The sequence below is a fragment of the Pogonomyrmex barbatus genome, unplaced genomic scaffold (genome assembly GCF_055798465.1).
Source record: "Pogonomyrmex barbatus isolate J1 unplaced genomic scaffold, ASM5579846v1 scaffold25, whole genome shotgun sequence".
Lineage (NCBI taxonomy): Eukaryota > Metazoa > Arthropoda > Insecta > Hymenoptera > Formicidae > Pogonomyrmex > Pogonomyrmex barbatus.
Genome location: NW_028297122.1, coordinates 626,883 through 644,160, shown reverse-complemented (window position 1 = coordinate 644,160; position 17,278 = coordinate 626,883). Strand labels below are relative to the sequence as shown.

Here is a 17,278-nt window from a genome sequence, read left to right as displayed (position 1 = left end):
TACAAAAATGTGGTTTATCGTCTTTCTTACAGACTATCAGAGAACTCCACGCGCTAGAAAGCTCGACTATTTCTTTAGCATCTGATGGATTTCGATGTATTTCTATAATCGATGGATTTCTTCTATAATCTCTTGCTGAGTTTCGCAGACGGTACCATTGTTTGATTGGTGTTTGTTCAATGAGTCATATATGATGCTGTATTCAGTCGGTGGGGGTCCGTTGAACTTCCTCAGCATGTCCTCGAAAAATATTCGCTCATCCTTGGACGTTCGACAATATTGGTAATATACGTATTGATTATCGCGATTTCAATAGAAAGCGAAAATCGAAGAATGATTCCGCATCCTATGAATATGGCGATTTTCAGTTTCCATAAAATAGGTAAGTATACTGCGCGACTCGATGGCAGAGACGGAAGGATAGACGCATAGTGCCCGGTGTGCTGGCCCGTTCGTGAGCCGTATCTGATCTTTCTTGGCATTAAGTACGAACTGGAATCGTAATAATCGCGCGATTATCGAAGACATGGGATAATCTTCTATATATAAATATATATAAATATATGCATATACATGCAATATATTTTTCTATATTATATAAATATCTTGCTACTTATGTAAGTATATATATGTACATACTTATTATATTAACATTGTTCATTTTTATTAAAAAAAACAAACAAGAATAAAAAAGTTTCAATGCATAAAAAATTTGTTTGCGTATTATTATCTAAATGTTTTTCTACATAATAAAAAAAAATTATGTGTAAAAAAAGAAAAAAGATTATATAATATTGAAGCATGAACACGCAAATCAAATTTTTAATCTTCACTTAATTTCGCCGAACTTTTTTTTATTGCAGTGATACCAATGCAAACCGCGATTTCTCGTTAATAATTGAATATTTCAAATAATATTTGTTACTTCTGTATCGATACTACATTTTAGCAGAAATTCAGCATAGTCAATGACCCGAAAGCTGGAAGTTTCCTTTATGAATTATAATTTTGAGATAATTTTAACCATAAAAAAGTGATCAAATTCCAAGATAGTCTTAAGATGATACATAAACTTATTGTTTACTATATAATTGCTCAATGTCCAATAATACATTTTCTAAAAGGTACGAATTATGACACGTTCTTTCAATTATTTCAAAATAAACAAAGACAATAAATTTTAGTCCGGTATTTTAAATGATCAAATTATTAAATTTTATTTCATTAATGGGACATTAAATGGACAAAAATTTGTAACAGATTCGGAATATCTACATTGATAGAAGATGTCATTAAGTGTTTATCAGCCTACATAATATTAATTCATTATTCAGCTACTCAAGTACTCAGTCGAAAATATCCAAATTATTAGAATGTAAGATATATATCTTAGTCAACACGTTCATCAGATCTTAGAATTGCTATTAGAATTTTTTTTTAAAGATAGCTAAAAAAAGTTTAGTGACCTACTACTCCAAAAGATATGATAAATTATATAATTAAAGCTTGCGTTGTTATTATGTCAGAAACAATTGAAAGAGCATCACAATCCATGATTGTCCGCTCTAGAAAGTTATTATAATCCGTATTTATATAACTATCCGTATATTATATAACTAAATCCGTTATATAACTAAATCCGTATATAACTAATCCGTATATTATATAACCGTATATTATATAACTAATCCGTATATATATAACTAAAAAAAAAAGTAGAGCACATTGCAATGATTAACCAAATTTTAAAAGTCTTTTGTAAGACTATAAAATATAAATCTTGAGAGTTATAAATAACCACCTGATATAATTGCGAAAAAACAAAATCAATAAATTCTTAAATGTGTCCAGCTAAATCGTGCGCATTTGATTACAACACGATATGCAACCGATCCGATAAGACAGTCAAAACGCTGACCGACTATCCAAAAAATTATTTATCTTGTGATAACATGAGAGCAGAGTCAAATTAATTCGTGCGTCATAATTATATCACGTTACTGTCTACGGAACGATACATGTGTCACGCGTCGAACCAAGTCGCTCGAAACCCGAGTACCGTTATACGAATGCGAACTGAACATTATGATACTATACTAATCTTTATAACATTTTGTCAATAAAATAAGTGTTTTTTTATACAAGAGTGTGATAGGTGACTAAAAGATTTCCTTTTCGAGATCGAGTATCCCTTTTCAGAGTTCGAGTATCCCTTTCAATTCCTTAAGCAATCAAATCCCATAAAAAAATTATTTTGTCATACTCAACAGTACAAGAAGTATCGCTGCCGATATTATTTAGCATAATTATAACATAAACAATAAGTTTACATATCATCCTAACATCTTTAAATTTCATTATCTTTTCGTGTTCAAATCAATCTTAAGATCATAATTTAGCATGCTTTAATGTGCCAATTTCAACATCTACTACACAATATAATAGAACAAAATATGTTTTCCAGAAAAATAATACGAATTTTTTTCTAAAAGAGGCATGACATTGATACTCGTATCTCTCGAAATTTATTTTCTCGAAGTTTATTGTTGACGCTTTTCCGCGATGCTGATTGATTTTCCCGTTGCGCAAACTTCGTGAATAGATCTCACAGCGAGGATCGTTTTGACAATTGTGTATATTAAGAAGCTAAAAATATTATAGTATAACAGTAGTATAATAGTATTATATTAATTTTTGCTCTTGTGCTGAAAAAGATAAATAGCGCGCGCGCAGCGTGCATTTGTAATACCTAGTCTTAAAAAATTTTTTAAAAATGACTGTAAAAAAATTTTTTTTTCATGATATTCTTTATTCGAAACCATTGAAATTGTATTTTAAATATTTCTTATATCATTAAAAACAAAAAAGATGTTTAGATTTTTCCTCGTTTTAGACAATATTACATACTGACTGTTTATTTATAATATAAAGTATATTATTATTTACCTATTAAATTTCAATTTTATTTATGTTTACTTTCACAACTTTTAAGGAATATATTTCATAGAGGTAATTTTTATACGTGAGTAAATTTTATACGTTTACATTTTTATCTAAAAAAACATATATACACACACATATATATATATATGTTTTTTTAGATTATATATATATATATATATATAATATATTTTTTAGATTATATATATATATGTTTATATATGTTTATATATATATATATATATATATATATATATAATAAATATATATTATTATTACTACGTTGTTGTATATTGTATACTATAATTTTTTATTTATTTTATGTCAATATTACCTGAAGCCATAGTAATTGCATCTACCGATATTGGCTGTATATTTTCACCATCTGTGGCAATTATTTGCATGGAGTGTCTTTCTATTTTAATTTCAGCCAAGCAAACAGTACTAAATGCATTTATTATACGATATCTGTATTTTTTTCCGCTTTCCACTATAAACATTGACAGGGATACATTTGTGCTCACTCCCGTTAAAGGATCCTGTAAAAATCCATTTTAGATATATTTAGAAGAAAAAATAAAGCAAATAAATTTAAATAAAATGAATACTGATAAAATCTTTCCATTCAAAACTTTTAGAAATTTTTAATCAAATATAAGTTTCCTAGCTACAATTGAGTGAATCAACATATATTTGTAAGAATGTATTTTGTTATGTTCGCTAGAATCGGCTCTTAAGTTCTAGCGGAATCGAGCCGCCTTTTTGATAGGAGCGAAGCATTCTCCTAGACAATACGTCGTTATTGTTCAATGTCGCTATTACTTTATGACTAGATGAACATATGCTTCTTTCTATTTCTCTCTATTTTGAAGTCGAATAAAGTCTTGTGATTCTTTTAATGACGGTGTACTTTTCTTGCGCGAATGACCTTTTCCGCGCGCTCGATTCGTGTACGTAAAAGACCGTCGCGTACTATAACAATGTAGTAATTTTTTTAAATTCAAGTATCTTGAAATCAAGAAAACAGAAAAAATTTTTAGAATATTTTCATTAAACAAATTGAAATATTTATAAATTTCTCTAGAATAATAATGCAAATTTCTCTAGAATAATATATATTTCTTTATTATATCAGGTTTTTGAAGAGTCTGAAAACGATCTAATATCTCGAAAACAAAGCTTTTTTGAGAAAAATATTTCAAACAAAAGTTGTAGAATTCAAAAAGATATATTTATCTTATCAGTTTCACCTTAAGTTGCGTTGTCAAGGTCATATAGAGGTCTTGTTTTTTTAAATAAAAACATCCGTTTTTTTTATTATATATTCTTGTAGCTGATCTCGAGAGCTCTGCAAAACATTATAATAGAGTATCTTTTTAGTAACTACTTTCTGAGTTATGAGACTTGAATTTGTAAATTTCATTCATTTTTTGAACTATATCTTAATATTTATATGCACAGAATAATGAGATAAATCAATTGTGTAAGAATTGGTGTAAAGAAAATACTAGTTGCTGTTTTAAAAACATGGAGATTTGCAATATGCAACGACCTATCTTCTTTAAAAAACTACTATGTATTTTCTTTATTCCAATTGCTTCATCTCATTAGTCTGTGAATAAAAGTGTTACGTCCAAGCTTCGAATGGAAGAATTCGACTTAACTGGTGAAGCTGGGAAGGACGCTCGGAATCGTTTGTTTCCTCCGTATTTTTCTCTCTTGGAAAGCGATATTGAGGTGTCGACCTGCGAATCGAATGCACTTTTCGTGCATGAGGTAACGTCAAATATGCTATAACACCCGCCTGTGCCAGTGCGGTCGTTGGTCCATTTTTAGATCAGAGAAGTTAATTTCTTTAATATGGGATAGAACCTCGTGCGATCTTTTGGTAGCGAGGAATGAGAGATGGTTAATAAATTACAGATATATACAAAGAGGATTCGTTGTAAATGAAGGCATGGCACAAGTGTAGTTTTGTGTAACATATTACTGATTCAATTAATATAAAAAAAATTTAATTAACAATAAATTTTAAATAAGAAAAATTACAATTCCGGTTAACATTTGAAAAATGAATTCGGGATATTGCAAGAAAGTTACAAATTTGACTTATATATGAAGACTACGAGACGTATATGCATCAATGTATGTGTGTGTGTTTGTTTGTGTGTGTGTGTGTGTGTGTGTGTGTGTGTGTGTGTGTGTGTGTGTGTGTGTGTGTCGCGATTTACATTTTACATTAATTCGGAAGTCATCGGACAGGAATTCACGGGGAAATTGATTCTAGTACTAATTTTGTGTAATAGAATGTTGTATAGGATCTTGCCCGGTATTATATATTATATATTTTACGTTTATTCGGTTCTTTTTGGATGGAATTGTTCGATAAATTTCATGATATGTGGAAGAGGATAACTTAATAGAAATAGTGCACAAGAATGAGGTACGAGAGGAGAATCAGAAGGGAGAAACAAAGGAATTACGTCTTTCCTCAGAATCTTCGCATAAGCGGCGAGCTTGATGTCTCTGTTCGCGGTTGTTCCTAAACAAAATGTTCTCGACGGAAGGTGATCGAAGGAATTATTGTATTAGACGGGAAAATATTTCAAGCTCGGAATCATTGAGAAAGGATTGTTGTTCGACCAAGGAAAAAAGGGATCGGGGAAGTTTGTTCGTTTTCCGCGGAGGAAACGGGGTAATTTAGTTCTGTGAATGGAGCTATTGATCGGAAATATAGGGCCGCAAGATGCTGAGCGGTGATGTCCGCTTCCGTGAATGATCCAGCGGCGAGTGCGCGTCGAAGCTGTTTGTTTAGTTTACACCTTAGATGTTTCAAGCCTCTCTTCGTTCACTTCTGCCCGGGAAGAGCCGGTAATCTGGGTCGGAACATTATAAATAGGAGGAAAGGATAATACACTGAGTGACTTTTGACGGCCGCATATTTCAAGGACGAACTCATGGACACAAGCAGCAGGAGAGAGAGAGAGAGAGAGAGAGAGAGAGAGAGAGAGAGAGAGAGAGAATGCACCGATCTTCTCGACGTCCATATATCCAAAGGCGGATCTATGGACAAATGCACCGATTTCCTCAGTGTCTACGTATCCAAAGGGCGAGCCTATGGATAAATGCCAGGAAGGAGAGAGAAAAAGAAAGAAAATGAAATTTATAGAGTGATAATTAGGAGCTGAGGGGAACTAAGAAACGGAGTTTTGCGATTTCGTAAGGGGGCCGGAGACGGAGCACGTTATAACCGGATGACGGAAAGATAAAAAAATTCGACTTACTGTTATAGTAGCTGAGAAGAATTGCTATCGAGAGATGTGTTAAAGTGTCGGCACGGTAGTCAAGGCGGTCCTAAGCTTGTAACTTCACATGTAATTTTAAAATCGCATACTGACTCTACTATCAGAAACTTGCCGACGACCCAAGGCGATGGAGTCCTCGAAAAATAAAAGTAAGAGAATGATCTTCTCGGAATCGCGGTTTATATAGGGCCTTGTAGGGGCGTGATGGACCTTTATGTTAATTTTCAAATCAGAGTTCGGAAAAATCACGAGTGTAAGGAAAGGAGGGAAGCTGCGTTTCGTGGATCGTGATTGATTTTTTTATGTTTTTAGTTTTTCCGACAAATGATGGGCTAAGTTTTTAAAAATTTTATCCATCGTTCCACCCTGAATTTGTTCATGTGTCCATCAACAGCCGCTAATCGCAAATTTAGGTTGGCGTTTTCTTAGTTATACTCCGATTTTGGGGGTGTCGGCCTCAAACAATCTTGGTCCTCCGCGTTTCTCGCGCGTCAGCAAGTTCGATTTTATTAATAGGATGTTATAATATTTTGGATCGCCCAGCAGAACTCTTATCTTTAAAGTATTTGTTGATTTGAAATAGTTTGCTTTCGAAATATATTTAAAAAGAAGTTCCGCTGTGTACGCTGTGTATCAAGTTTCGCGGTTTATTTTTGAAGATAAGCTCTGAGGGTATCGCAATCCGGCTTTTGTCGATAATTTAGTGATAAACAAGGAATTCTTTTGTAAATTGTTTGAGACATTATTATTTACCGATGAGTAGCCGTTCGCCGCGAAAGAGAAGAATCGTGTAGTTTGCTGGACGTAATAAAAGTATTTGATATAGTTGCCAAAAGATGAATAGTTTGCGAGATATTTTATATTTTGTATTAAATTGCGTATCAAATTCAAGCCTTATAACTCAGAAAGTAGTTACTGAAAAAGTTTATTTTAATGTTTTGCAGAACTCGTGAGATCAGCTACAAAAATATATAATGAGATATTATGGTTTCCATTTAAAAACAAAATCTCTATATGATCTTGTCGCCCAAGTTTAAACTGATAAGATCAGCAAATAGATCTCGCCGTCACAAATCGGCGCTTGCGCCCATTTTTTAATCCTAACAACAAAAGATTTTTCGAGGTATCTCGGAGAATCCACGCGGGTATTCGAACACGTGCTGAACTTCGCGGAGCACATCGCCCACGCCGCGCCAACTACCGCGCCTGGGAGCTAACGCGTTCCCCGTACTGCGCCGAACACTGTGCCACGAAATCGCTGCACTCCTCGTACCACGCCGAATACCGCGCCACTGAACAAGAATCATCCCAGCTCCGTTTCCGATCCTTATCCCCAGATTTCCTATCCGTCCGTGAAAGGGGAGCCCAACCCCAAGATCGGCCAATCCGAATCCTTTCCGCCGAAATATCACGGCCGATCTCGGATAAAAGGGACTCACTTTCTACGGAGAGAACTGTCCCGTTCTCGACATCTCGAGCATAGCATCGAAGAGAAGTCGAGAAATCTTCCAAATCCGAAACCGAGCAGGTTAATCGTGATAGTACTGGGGAACACCCTAGCACGGCCGAGTGCGCTCAACCACGATTCACTATCCCGCTATTGTTCCGACTATCCTCCGAAAACGTGTCGAAGAATACCTCGACATAGCCGATCAAGTCAGGACGCTCCCTGACGATTATCAATACACCGGGGAGCTTCCCGGTGGCGTCGAGCGCTCTCCCATGTCTCCCTGGTCTCGTCGGGTCACCCGACATATCTCCCCCTGAGTCACCAGGATAACAGGCGAATCCGGCACTCCCAATTCCCGCCGTTAGAGTAACGGCATCCCGGAGACAATCCTTCTGTCAGAATCAACTGTTCTGAAACAGCGGAATTTATCACGCGCCCACTACTCCGGAGCTCTAGCTGATCGCGCCGGCAATGCGCCGACAAAAACACGATTATACGTCACCCGCCCTGCGACGTCACGCAGCACTCGCGTCCCGCGCTATATACTGTAACCTTAAAATATCGATGCCACGCAAAATAGTCGATTCGATTGTTATTATCATTGTTTTTACGAAACTCCACGACTAACATACATTAACAATAATTAATGTTATTATAACTATTGTCGCACCACATCACGAACATCTAATATCAATAAAAGAATTATTGTTACTCCAACCTTTGTTGCTCTCATTTCCATACTTGATTATCCGACTAAGAAGTTATCCGCGCGCGGAAGTGAAACCGTTTTAAACTTTTGTCTGAAACATTTTTCTTAAAAATATTTTATTTTCGACCGTTTCCGGACTTTTCGAGAACCCTATACGTTAGGTATTAGTATCGTTATTCGTATCGCCTTACAAAAAGATTGTTATGTTTTCTTTGTACATTGAAAAACTCATAAATAAAAATAATACTACGATATACAATTATTAAAAGTTATTAAACATATTACTTTTTATAAACAATATGTTTAATAATGTTATGAACTATGACTATATTATTACGTTCATATATTGATACATATATAAAGTGTATGATGGGCAATTTTTTTTAACCCTTAATTGGTGTCGTTTGGACGTATCTATTAGTCTGGGTCTACAACAGATGATTTAAGCCATAAGAAATTGACCAATCATAATCGATTATTCTCCTATTCTTCGACCATGATTCGTCCATTTCTTATGGCTTAAGACTTAAATTACCTATTGTAGACCGGGACTTAGACTCACATAAAGTCTTTAAACACTTGTATACACCGCTGTATGTGCCGCAAAGACCAACATTCAATATCTATCCCTAGTCCAATATTGTCACAGCCAGGAATTTATCCCTGATTCGGGAATTTCAAAGATTATCTGGGATCGAGAGATAGCTTAAATAAAATTTTAATTTATAGGGATTTTATAGGGTATGACCATTCTCAGGGTTTCTAATAAAGCGTTGAATTTTTTATTAAAAAACTGTTCTCCTATTATACGTCGTACGTCGAATATCAAATGCAATGTAATGTAGAATTCACACTGTAGCCAGTATCCGAAATACGATGTTTGATATCCAATAGAAAAACATATTTTTTTCTATTGGATAATTGGAAATAAAGATACCTAATCTAGAAAATAAAATTTTCTATTGGATGTTGGATCATTGTCACTGAAATCATTTTATATTATACTGGAATGTTAGTGCCATGTAAAGAAACCGGACTATTCTAAGATAAAGCATAGATAGCATTAGGACCACTTCTTTCTCTGTCTAGTGATTCCCAATTGGTCAACGATTTTCTCAACTCGACTAGTACGACAACTTTAACCAATAATATGACGTTAGAAAAAGACATAAATGGATCCATTTTTCTTCTTTTCGCCCGGTTCCTCCTATGTCATCTAGCATTTCAATATAGTATAGGTATTAGTAGGTATTAGTATAGGTATTAGTATAGGTATTAATCGTCGTATATCGAATGTACAGTGTAAATCCTGCTTAAGGTCATCTATGAAATAATATTAAAAACATTGGGCAAAATTTTATGACCATCAAAAGCCTGGGAGGCCCCGCAGATAATTGAAGAGTATCGATATTGTTATTCAGGATGAGGAGTGAATACACTTTGAGATAAGACTGATTAAATATATTTTCGATAGTTAATACAAAATAACTTAGGAATGTAATGTGAAATAGTCGAATAAGTACACACAAGGAGAACATAAAAGAAAGATAAAGAATGGCTATGATATATACTTATTATATTGTACGACAATCTAGTAATATACAGTGTCCGAGATAGTGCTATCTATTATATATGCATGCATGAACTCACCAACATTCCCACTGAGATAAAAAATGCATATTTAATTGCACTTTAAATATATTGAATTGAAGTTTCTGCAAAGCTTTCTCAGCTTCTTAGTTAACAAGTAACTTAGTTAACACGGCTAATTGATCTTCAGAAGGACAGTATTTAACCAGTATTTTACCCGACTGGATTATCTTTCGTATATATTTGTATTTAATCTACATGCTTTGTTCTCTGATGAAAAACCTGATTCGTGCTTAATTGAATTACTGCTTGATTATCCGGATTCAATTTAATTGGTTCTATTTCTTTGTAACGAGCTTGCGAACATTCTCTCAACACGTTGCGGACATTCTCTCACGTGATTATGCAATTTATACAAATCACACAAACCAGCGCCACCAAGCTAACTGGTGAACAGCTATTCTATTTGCTCAAAATGTACGTAATCATTAAACTCTACATTCTGTACATCTCATTGTAAACGTTGACTCATTAAACTACTGTGATCTGTCTCTAAGAAATCTCGTAACTCTATCATCCATCGGATCCTCAGTCGAGGGTCGTTCCAGCAAACGGCGTCTCAATTCCGCACACTTACCGATTTTAATAAGCCTCATAAAGTATATTATACAAAGAATATTATAAAATCTCGTTATAAGTATCCGTGCATTATTCAAATGTAAATAATCATAAGTTGATTGTAATACTCACTGTATCAAATTGCGTAATAGTAACTTATAATTTTCGATATAAATAACCAACCGCGTATTAAATCAATTATAATTCTTCGCTGTAAATATCCGCGCTTTAATCATTTTTTGTTGTTATCTAAGATTTATTTAAAAATAATAAATATTTAATATTTATAATCAAACATATTCGCTTTTCCGTCTTTCGCAATTTCGGCTTAATCAACAAGCATGTCCGCATAGCACATTAATGATAATTTACGAACCGACGGTCCGCTTTTCTTCATTCTTGGACTCCATATACTGCAGTTAACATTTGTCTCAGTGACTCAGCTTCTTGCGCTGCTTGTGAAAGCACTAAATCTGTCTCTACAATTGATAATGTTACAATCTTCTGTACTCGACTTCTGTTCTCGACGAGATGCCCAGGCTACTTGTGCATCATTCATTAGTGCAATATATCCAGAGGAAACGGTGTTCGTCCTTATCTCCTGCAAAATCTGTGTGCGAGAAGCAGGTGCGTTTTCGTGTTGGCGTTTCATTTTGATATGAGATTCCTTCATTACATGTTTCTTTGAAGTACCTCGGCACTCGTTTAGTAACTTGTCAATGTTCTGACTGTAAATATTGATTCAGCAAATTGATACTGAAAGCTATATCAAATTTGATGACATTTGCTAGAAACTATATAGTGAACCAATTAGTTCGCTAAATGGAATGTTTGACATAGATTTTCTTTCTATGTCATAAGATGGACTCATCCGCTTTAACAATTTTACGATTGGATTGACTGGAATGGAAACTCTTTTTGCTTCTTCCATCTTGAATTTTTCGATTAGCTTCTTGAGTTATGTATAGCTTGGTGGATCTTGATTATTTTTTTACTTTGATCTTGTTCAATTTCAATGCCTACGAAATAACTAGACGTGCATACTTTTATTTCAAATTCCTTACTTAGATGTTGTATAAATTGCTGCAAAGTCTCCGAAGATCTGCACAGAACGAGATATAATCGTATAAGGCTAGATATATTCTTTTCGTATCAATTTTGCCAAAATATATACAGTCATCACCTTTTGATCTTTGCAAGTGATATTTCATCAAGACGTCGTTGAATTTTTCATTCCAACAATGGGGAGACTGTCTTAGATTATACAGCGACATTCGAAGCTTTACACATTTTTCTTCAATTCAAGGTTTTTAGGGTAGTTAAATCCAAATATCTTCTTTTAATTTTCCATAGAGGAAAGCAGTTTTGACATCAAACTGCAGCATATTAAGGTTATCTGCAGCAGCCATAGCCAATAGCATACAAATGCTTTCATAGCATACTACTGGAGCATATATCCATGTAGTCAACTCCATGCTGCTGTGTGAATTCTCGTGCAACAAGTCGAGCCTTGTGCCGATCCGATTTACCTGGCGTTACCTTTCTTCTGAATATCCATTTACATGTTATAATTCTCTTGCCTTCAGATCTTGGTGCTTTGAACCACATCTTATTCTTCTGATGTGCTGAGAGTTCTTGTTGGATTGTCTTTGTTCATTCTTTGGCTTTTGAACTTTGTAATGCTTCTTCAAAGGTTATTGGTTCAATCTCAACTATGTTAACTTGCGGATAAGTTAATTTTTCAAGTTTTCTGATCTTATTACGATTGCGTAAAATTCTTGTTTCTTCAATGCATGACTTTTTTTCTGCTGTTGCTTCTCTTTCGTCAGTGTCAGTGCTGATACTAAACTATTCAATCATTTTCTCTTCTTGTTCTGAATTTTTGCTGTATTATCTTCCTCTAAGTGAAAGAACACACATACGACATTTCGTCTTCAGCTCTTACTGTCTTCGGAGAGAATGGATTTATTGCCTCTTCGTCAAATTTCACACTGGTTGCAACAGTGATCTTACGTGTTCTGGGATTAAATAGCCTATTATCAGAGTTTCCTTGAGCCAACGAAGATCAATTTTTCTGCTAGAATTAAGTTTTTATCTTTGTTGATTCGGTTCATGCGCCTAAACAGTGCAGCCGAATATTTTGATTGATGATAGATTAAGTTTCTTATCACTCCATCTCTCTAGTGATGATTTATTACTTTTGCTTGTTGCTGATCTATTCAAACTCTTGTAACGGTGCATATTTTTATACGCACCGTTCCGCGACCGTCCATCCGCCGCCAAGTGATGCCCGACGATCCATTGGGCAAAAGGCATTTTGCGTCATTTTAATCTTAATCCATAATTCTCGTAAGATTAATTGAGAGCCGACGGTTGATTGCTTTACGTAGTATCGCCGAAATCAACTGAACAGCACCGAGTAAACCCGAATGTGAGAGGAGAGCAATCTCCGAAGTTAACTGAATACCGCCGAAAATAACCAGAGATTAAAAAGAGCGATCAACTAATTAGAGTGGTGATGGTGAATTCATTATCACCCACAATCCGATCCGAACCGTTCCGAATTCGATTGGATATCGAATCATGGGGATATAAAAAGCTGTCCTCCTATATCAAGTCAGATCTTCCTTGAATCAAGATTTGCTCTCACGAACCGATTCGCGATCCGCTCCGAAAAAGAAATCAAACGAAATACCACGAGATGAGGGTATCCCGCCGCCGCCAGGAAATTTCCAGCTAACGATAAAAGCTCTCTATCTTCCGAACCGACCACTACTTTCCTACAACTGCGAGAAATCCACGAGTTGGGGGGTTGTTTCCTGCTCCGCCCGAGTAACTGCATGCAATTGCTAATTTCTAAATCTCTCACAGCATCTGCTCAAGAGAACGCATCGTCGAAAGTGAGGGTAACCCGTCTCCGCTCGGGTATTCCCAGCCGCTCGCGCTCCGTGAGCCTCCAAATAAGCGCATCGTTAAAGTGAGGGTTTCCTCGCTCGGCCGATTGCTGTTCCTTTCGCGAGTGCATCCGAGAAATCAGTGTGCATTCGTTAAATTCCGCTGCACATACCCATCTTTATATGCCGCGATCCACGCGACAATAGGTCGATAAAAGTTTGATAGATCCGCCGAGTATCGCCCGTATAAATATCACACGTATAAATATTGACAGCCACGTGATTTACGGCTGCCGTTGCAACCACGCCCGCGACGATTCGCGGCCTCAAGTCCGCAAAAATTCGCTAAAATATCGCGGCTATAATTATTGAAATCGCACTCCGATAAATATTGCGCTCTGGTGATCTCGTCGAAAAGTCGCCCGCCCGCAAATATCCGTGTTCTATCCCGCATCGGCATACATAATTTAAATCAGCATTTCTGTCATCAGCATTTGCGTTTTGTTACACCAACACTGTTGTATTGTCACATATTTGCTGTTATTTATTTTATTTATTTTATTTTATAATAAATTCGATCTATTGTTACTTACAAACTAAAAACTCTAATAATTATTTCTCTGACCGAATCCGTCCCGCCGGCGAGCTATTCCGCGCTCAACCAATTATATCCGTATGACGGGAAAATCTAGCATCGTTTTACGTTTTGCAGTTTAAAATATTCTACAAACGTTTGCTAGTAAGACATGGCTTAAACAATTTCAAAATAGCAATTGTCTTTTTGATAATATCGAGATTTTGCACGTTTCATAAAAAAAAAACTTAAAATGTTCGATTGATAACTTACAAGGGGAGAATGCGGACTTCGGAACACTGATTTTGAAAGAACTTATATATGTTAAAGTACTCTACTAGAAGAGTACTTGAGTAAAAGGATAGGGTAATATTCAGTTATTTTCGAGAAAAACCGATTTAAAGTTTATTGCATTCCTTACATATCGGCCGAGTTAAGTTCATTGTCGCCGAGATCAGGTAGCTCGGGCGCTCAACCCTGTACTACAATCTGTCGACCCGGGTTCGATTTCTACCTATTATACTTTTTTTATTTAGAAAATATTTATTTATTTATTATATTATTATGTTAAATATGCATTATATTATTATAAGGGTGTCCCAGACCTAATGTACCACCTGCTAATGGCAAATTCCTGAAGTCATTTAGAAACGAAAATTCTAATACTAAAATGTTGAGCATACAATAGTTTTCAAATAGAAAACGTTTAAAAATGTCTAATCGGGTTGTCCATTATTCGCGCGTTCAGGTTCGTCACCTAGTGAAGGATTATAATTGTTAGCGATCATAACTGTATTTTGTAAAAAAGGATATGTCAAGAATAATTATTCTTCATATTATTTTTGTATAAATTATTGACATTGAGAAAATTTTTATCAATAGTATATTCGTTCTTTATTATCTGTTCAATTAAAAAAATAATTTTTTTATTAATATTGATTAAGACACTTATATCATAAAAAATATTATTTTTTACAACATACTTCATATGACAGATACTTCATTTGACAGCTCGATGTGCAACAATAACTCGATGCATTCCAAGGTCAATGTTACGTAAAATAATTTTTATTTTTAATTGCTATTAATATTAAATATTATAATCAACATATAGAGCAAGTTAATTAAATAAGTAGAAAAAGTTACGAAAAAAAATTCAAAAATATACGCAAAATTATGTTAATATTTAAACATTAATATCTAGGAGCATCTTCACTATATGATAGACCTGAACGCGCGAATAATGGACAGCCCGATTGGACATTTTTAAATATTTCCTATTTGAAAACTATTGTATGCTTAATATTTTAGTATTAGAATTTTCATCTCTAAATGATTTCAGGAATCTGCCATTAGCAGGTGATGCGTTAGGTGGGACACCCTGTATAAAATAAAATTAATTTAATTAACAATTGTTTATATTAAAAATTTTCACTTTTAATCAGAATATGAAACACAACCTTGGTTTTCTTTTTTCATATTGTTTTATTCCGTGAGAAACCTAACCCATACTCATCATACACACCTGCGCAAGCTATATTGTTTTACGATGTCGCACATACACAGAACAAATCGTCTGCTCTGTCTGCATCTGTTTCACTTCATTCATGAGCACGCCTTTTATTGGAAAAAATCTGTGTAAGCAATATAGGAGTTACATATATGCTCTCAGCGCTGTTTTAGCGTTATATGTTATGTTATATACAAGTATAAGCAAGCGTGTGCAATAAATCATTCAGATCGCTATACCAGGGCGGTTTGAAAAGTCCGTGCAAAGTCAAAAAGATCATTCGATAGCACCACTGTGTATCGAGGTTATTTTCAGTTAATAGCATTTCTTGGAAGAACACACACCAAGTTTCAGCCAGATTGATCTATTTTTCTACATTTCACGTTTGTCTGAATCGAGGAAGTCGAGTGATTTCTAAAAAATGGATAAAAGAGAATTTTGTGTGTTAATCAAGCATTATTTTATGAAAGGCAAATCGCCTCAGACTAAAAAGAAGCTGGATAAACATTATGGTGAATCTGCACCTTCGATTAGAACAGTTTATAAATGGTTTCAAACGTTTCATCGGAGTGGCCATATGAGCACAAGTGATGCTGAACGCTCTGTTGAGACTACTACTCCAGAAATCATTGATAAAATCCATCCATGATATGGTATGGATGATAGAAGAATCAAGGTGCGTGAGATTGCTAATGCTATGGATATCTCGAGTGAACAGGTATATAATATTTCGCATCAACATTTGGATATGAAAAAGTTATCTGCAAGAGTGCCGCGATTGCTCAAAAACGAAATCATGTGAAGGAATGTTCTTCCAAGGAATGTTTGCAGCGGAATCCACAGGACTTTTATCGTTTCGTTATTGTGAACGAAACATGGATACACCACTACACGCCTGAGACCAAAGAACAGTCCAAACAATGGGTTGCCAGCGAGAAATTTGCACCAAAGAAGGCGAAGATCATTCCTTCGACCGGGAAGATTATGGCGACTGTCTTTTAAGATTCGCAAGGAATAATATTCATCGACTATATGGAAAAGGATAAAACTATTATAGGTTAATTATTATTCATTGAACCATTTGAAAACCGAGCTACAAGAAAAACATCCACGATTGAACCACAAGAAAGTCCTTTTCCATCACGACAACGCAGCTTACTCCTCCGGAATTGTGGCCGCAAAATTGATGAAGTTACGGTTTCAATTCATTCCGCATCTCCCCTATTCTCCAGATTTGGCTCCCTCGGACTATTATTTCCCAATGCAAAGAAATGACTAGTGGGAAGGAGATTTCATTCAAACGAGGAGGTGATTGCGGAAATGAATGCCTATTTTGTACAGTTTTGGACCAATCATATTATTCGAAAGCGATCAACAAACTGGAGCAGCATTGGACAAAGTATATAAGCCTAAAAGGAGACTACGTTGAAAAATAAAAAAAATTTATCTCGAAAAATTAAATAATTTTTATTTTTGTACTTTTCAAACCACCCTCGTATTATCAACTCTGCAAGTTAATATCAGTCTTTAATTTAAAAATTTTTTGTAAAGTTTTTTTCTTTATTTATGAGATTAGAAATCGGCGCTGCTTCTTGATACACATTTTTTGTATCAATTAAAAATAGTTTATTCTCTGTTATATAAATTTTTTATAAAATAGACTTTTCATGTATGCAAATTTTTCTATA

General features: G+C 34.8%; 1 protein-coding gene across 1 annotated transcript in view; it reads right to left on the bottom strand.

The window, feature by feature from the left end:
- Positions 1-2,600: 2,600 nt before the first annotated feature.
- LOC105430555 (multicopper oxidase 3-like) overlaps positions 2,601-17,278 on the bottom strand; it is a 163,070-nt gene continuing 148,392 nt past the window's right edge. Inside the window, exons 6-7 of the mRNA XM_089078634.1 lie at positions 3,275-3,479; positions 2,601-2,646 (exon numbers count right to left, since the gene is read on the bottom strand). Coding sequence (XP_088934760.1) covers positions 2,639-2,646; positions 3,275-3,479 — 213 coding nt within the window. The 3' untranslated portion in view covers positions 2,601-2,638. The remainder of the gene's footprint in view (positions 2,647-3,274; positions 3,480-17,278) is intronic.